This window comes from Eublepharis macularius, chromosome 5 (assembly GCF_028583425.1).
Source record: "Eublepharis macularius isolate TG4126 chromosome 5, MPM_Emac_v1.0, whole genome shotgun sequence".
Taxonomy (NCBI): Eukaryota; Metazoa; Chordata; class Lepidosauria; order Squamata; family Eublepharidae; genus Eublepharis; species Eublepharis macularius.
In genome coordinates, this window is record NC_072794.1 from 175,326,865 (window position 1) to 175,330,316 (window position 3,452).

Consider the following 3,452-nt stretch of genomic DNA (forward strand, 5'->3'; position numbering starts at 1 on the left):
GCAGAATTGTAAATGGATCTTCAACCCTCCCCATGCCTCTCATATGGGAGGAGTGTGGGAGCGCATGATTGGCATTGCGCGCAGAATATTGGACTCTATGCTAGCAGGAAAACCTTCTCTCACTCATGAGACCTTGGCCACCCTCCTGGCAGAGGTGTCTGCTATCATCAATGCCAGACCTTTAGTTCCAGTATCTTCTGATCCTGAGAACCCTACCATCTTAACACCAGCCACCTTGCTGACACAGAAGACAGGCGCCTGGCCTGCACCTCAGGGAGACTTCATCTCTAAGGATATGTTCAAGCAGCAATGGAGGCAAGTTCAACTCCTCGCTAACACCTTTTGGAAGCGATGGAAGCAAGAGTACCTCCCAACTCTGCAATGCCGACGCAAGTGGGAGAAGTCTGAGCCCAACCTACGAGAAGGTGATGTCGTCCTCCTGAAAGACAAGGACGCTCCTAGGAACTCGTGGCCCATGGGACTTATAGATCGAGTTCTACCCAGCGCGGACGGGTTGGTCCGCAAGATTGACATTCGTGTAGCCAGACACGACGGCCCGAAGATTTTCACCAGACCAGTCACCGAAGTGATCCTGCTTGTTCGGAAGACTGATCTTGAAGATTGAAGCTCAAGCTTTGCATGCCATTTGTCGCTTATATGCTATATTGAGCCTTTATTGCCTAGTTATGAGAATAGTGTAGCATGACATATATGCTTAGACTTGTTAGGTTACTCCACTAGCTTGCATGTTGGGGTGGAATCCATAGGATCCCAGGCGGGGAGTGTACTGTAACCACAGCTTAGAAAGCCTCAGTATCTGTGTAGTCAGAACTATGTACTGTCCCTTTAACAATTGGTACTCATGGGAATTGTAGTCCCCCCTTCAATATAGAAGTTTATTGTAGGCTTCCTGTGAAGGTGTTAAAAACTTGATTGTCCTCTTCCTCCCTTTGTTTGGGACGCTGCTCCTCAAGCAAGGATGCGACAGTTATAACGAATTTACCGCTTGTCTACAACAAATCTGGACCAATAAAGATGTATCTTGCTTATGTTTGAACCATGCTGCATTCACTGGCTAAAACTGTGAGTAAGGATCCCTTTTACGATCTGGGTTGAGAAAGGCAGCGCGTTGAACTATCTGGAAGCCAGCATCTTTCCCAGCTGCTTCCAGAATATAGTAACTGTCCCAAGATGGGGTCAATTCCAGGTTCCTGCCCATCAGCATACAGGGGGAGGGAAGCAGGCAGATAATGCACTGCAACCCATACGTGGGTCAACAAACAAATGGCCAGTACGTAGCCCCGTGCTGTACCCATATGTTGGGCAGCCGGCCGGTGGACACTGTATCACCCCACACTCAGTGGGAGGCTGGTGGGAGGCTCAGTGAGGATCTCATGCTGGCCTCAACCACACGCCTGGTGGAACGTCTCCGTCTTACAGGCCTGTTGAAATGATAGAAGATCCTGACGGGCCCGGGTGTCCTCAGACAGAGAGTTCCACCAGGTTGGGGCCAGGACTGAAAAGGCCCTGGCCCTGGTTGAGGCCAACTGAGCCTCCCTGGGGCCAGGGACCACCAGCAGATGTTTTCCAGCTGATCAGAGCGTTCTCTGGGGCCCAAAGAGAAAACGAGCTTGGCAGCTCATTCCCCAACGATGTATCCCCTTCTTTCTTGCTTCCATCAAGGATCGAGACTGCAGCTGTCTTGTGTCCATGGAGAGAGACAGAGTCCTGTTGATTGAGGGCCGCCGGGGACAGTTAAGGAAGAGGTGGAGAAGGCTTTGCGCTTGGGACCTTCCTGGCGCTTCTGTCTGACTCTTTATTGTAAGCTGAGTCCAAGGAGGGGTGGGAGGTGGTTGTGTCTCATAAGGGCCAGAATGTGGGGGAAGGTTAAGCTGGGATAGCAGGTGGAGGGAGCCTCAGTTAACGATCTGGGCTGACTGTCGTAAAGAGGCTGAAGTGGGTGTTTGATTCATTTGCAGCTGCCTGGTCCCCCGCCACAACCTGCCGGTGCTGGTTCCTGGCGGCGCCATGTGGAACAGCAGCAGGAGTGCCTCTAACTGCTCGGAGAGCGCTGACTTCCAGTACGTCCTCTTCCCTGTAGTCTACAGCTCGGTCTTTGTGCTGGGCCTGGCTGGGAACTTGTTTGTGCTGGGTTACTTCCTTCGGACCAAGTCAGCCACTGTCCCGGCCAATGTCCTCCTGGTGAACCTCGCCACCATCGACCTGCTCTTCGTATTGACATTGCCGTTCCGCATTGCCTACCATGCACTGCGTAACGACTGGATCTTTGGGGAAGCCCTCTGCAAAATCACGGGCTGCCTTTTCTTTGCCAACCTGTATGGCAGCTCCCTCTTCCTGGCCTGCATCTGCCTCGAGCGCTACGTGGCCGTGGTGCATCCACTGCGCCACTTGCACTTCCGCAAGCTCCGCTATCGTGTGGGGGCTGCCCTGGTGGTGTGGGCGGTGCTTCTGGCAGCCATCCTGTACCTGGCCCTCCGTGGGCCCCTGACCCAACCTTTCGCTGATGGCCGCACAGCCTGTCTTGAGAACTTCTCCTCCAGTTCCTGGAAGGGGCGCATTTCCAGCGTCAGCATCTTCGCTGCTGTGGTCGGCTTCCTGTTGCCGCTTCTTTTGATTGGGGTGTGCTACCCCCTCATTGCTTGTCAGCTGCTGGTAGCCCCTGGGATGCAGCCTGGTTCACGTGTGGTGAGGCGCAAGGCACTGCGGACAGTGCTGGTGGTTCTAGGTGTCTTCCTGGTCTGTTTTGTTCCTTACCATGTGGTACAGCTGGTCCACACGCTTGGCCGCGTGGGTGCTCTTGGTGGCTGCTCCCTAATCCGTGCAACGTATGTTGCCCGGCGTGTGACAATGGCACTCACAAGTTTCAACGCCTGCTTGGATCCTCTTGTCTATTATTTTGCTGCTGAACGTTTTCAGTGGCAGCCAAACTGGAAACGCATCTGCTGTCTGAAGAAGTTACAGCGCCCCGTGTGGCTCCAAGTTCTATCCGCCCACACGGGATCTTCTGCTGCAGAAAATACTATGCCGAGCACCACGGACTGAGCAAGCTACTGCCAGCCACCACCACCACCACCTCTGGTGGTGGATGTATGAGAATTTTCTTTTATGTACTACTTCATTTAATTTGTGTTTATTATATTATTTCCATTTGTGTTTTTAAAACGTTTTATTTCCAAAATGTTCACAATACTATTAAATCAAAACAAAATATGCCAATGGCTGGACTCTTTGCTATTCCAAACCTGTCACTCCAGCATTGTGGTGACTAATGGTGTGGAGGGAGGGGATAAGAGAGGGGAGGGGGGGCTTCTGCAGTAGCTGCTCTCTTACGGCTGTCCACTCCCACCCTCTCTGGCCCCTCAATCCAAAGCTGCCCACGATCAGTAAAAACGGGAAACCTTGATTAACTGGCTGAGATCCTGTAAGCTTTG

The 3,452-nt window shown here is 52.5% G+C and overlaps 1 protein-coding gene across 1 annotated transcript; it reads left to right on the forward strand.

The window, feature by feature from the left end:
- The first annotated feature begins 1,749 nt into the window (after positions 1-1,749).
- LOC129331036 (lysophosphatidic acid receptor 6-like) lies at positions 1,750-3,233 on the forward strand. The gene is made up of 2 exons (XM_054981356.1): positions 1,750-1,821; positions 1,980-3,233. The coding sequence occupies exon 2, from the start codon at positions 2,029-2,031 to the stop codon at positions 3,061-3,063; it is 1,035 nt and encodes a 344-aa protein (XP_054837331.1). The 5' UTR covers positions 1,750-1,821; positions 1,980-2,028; the 3' UTR covers positions 3,064-3,233.
- Positions 3,234-3,452: the final 219 nt, after the last annotated feature.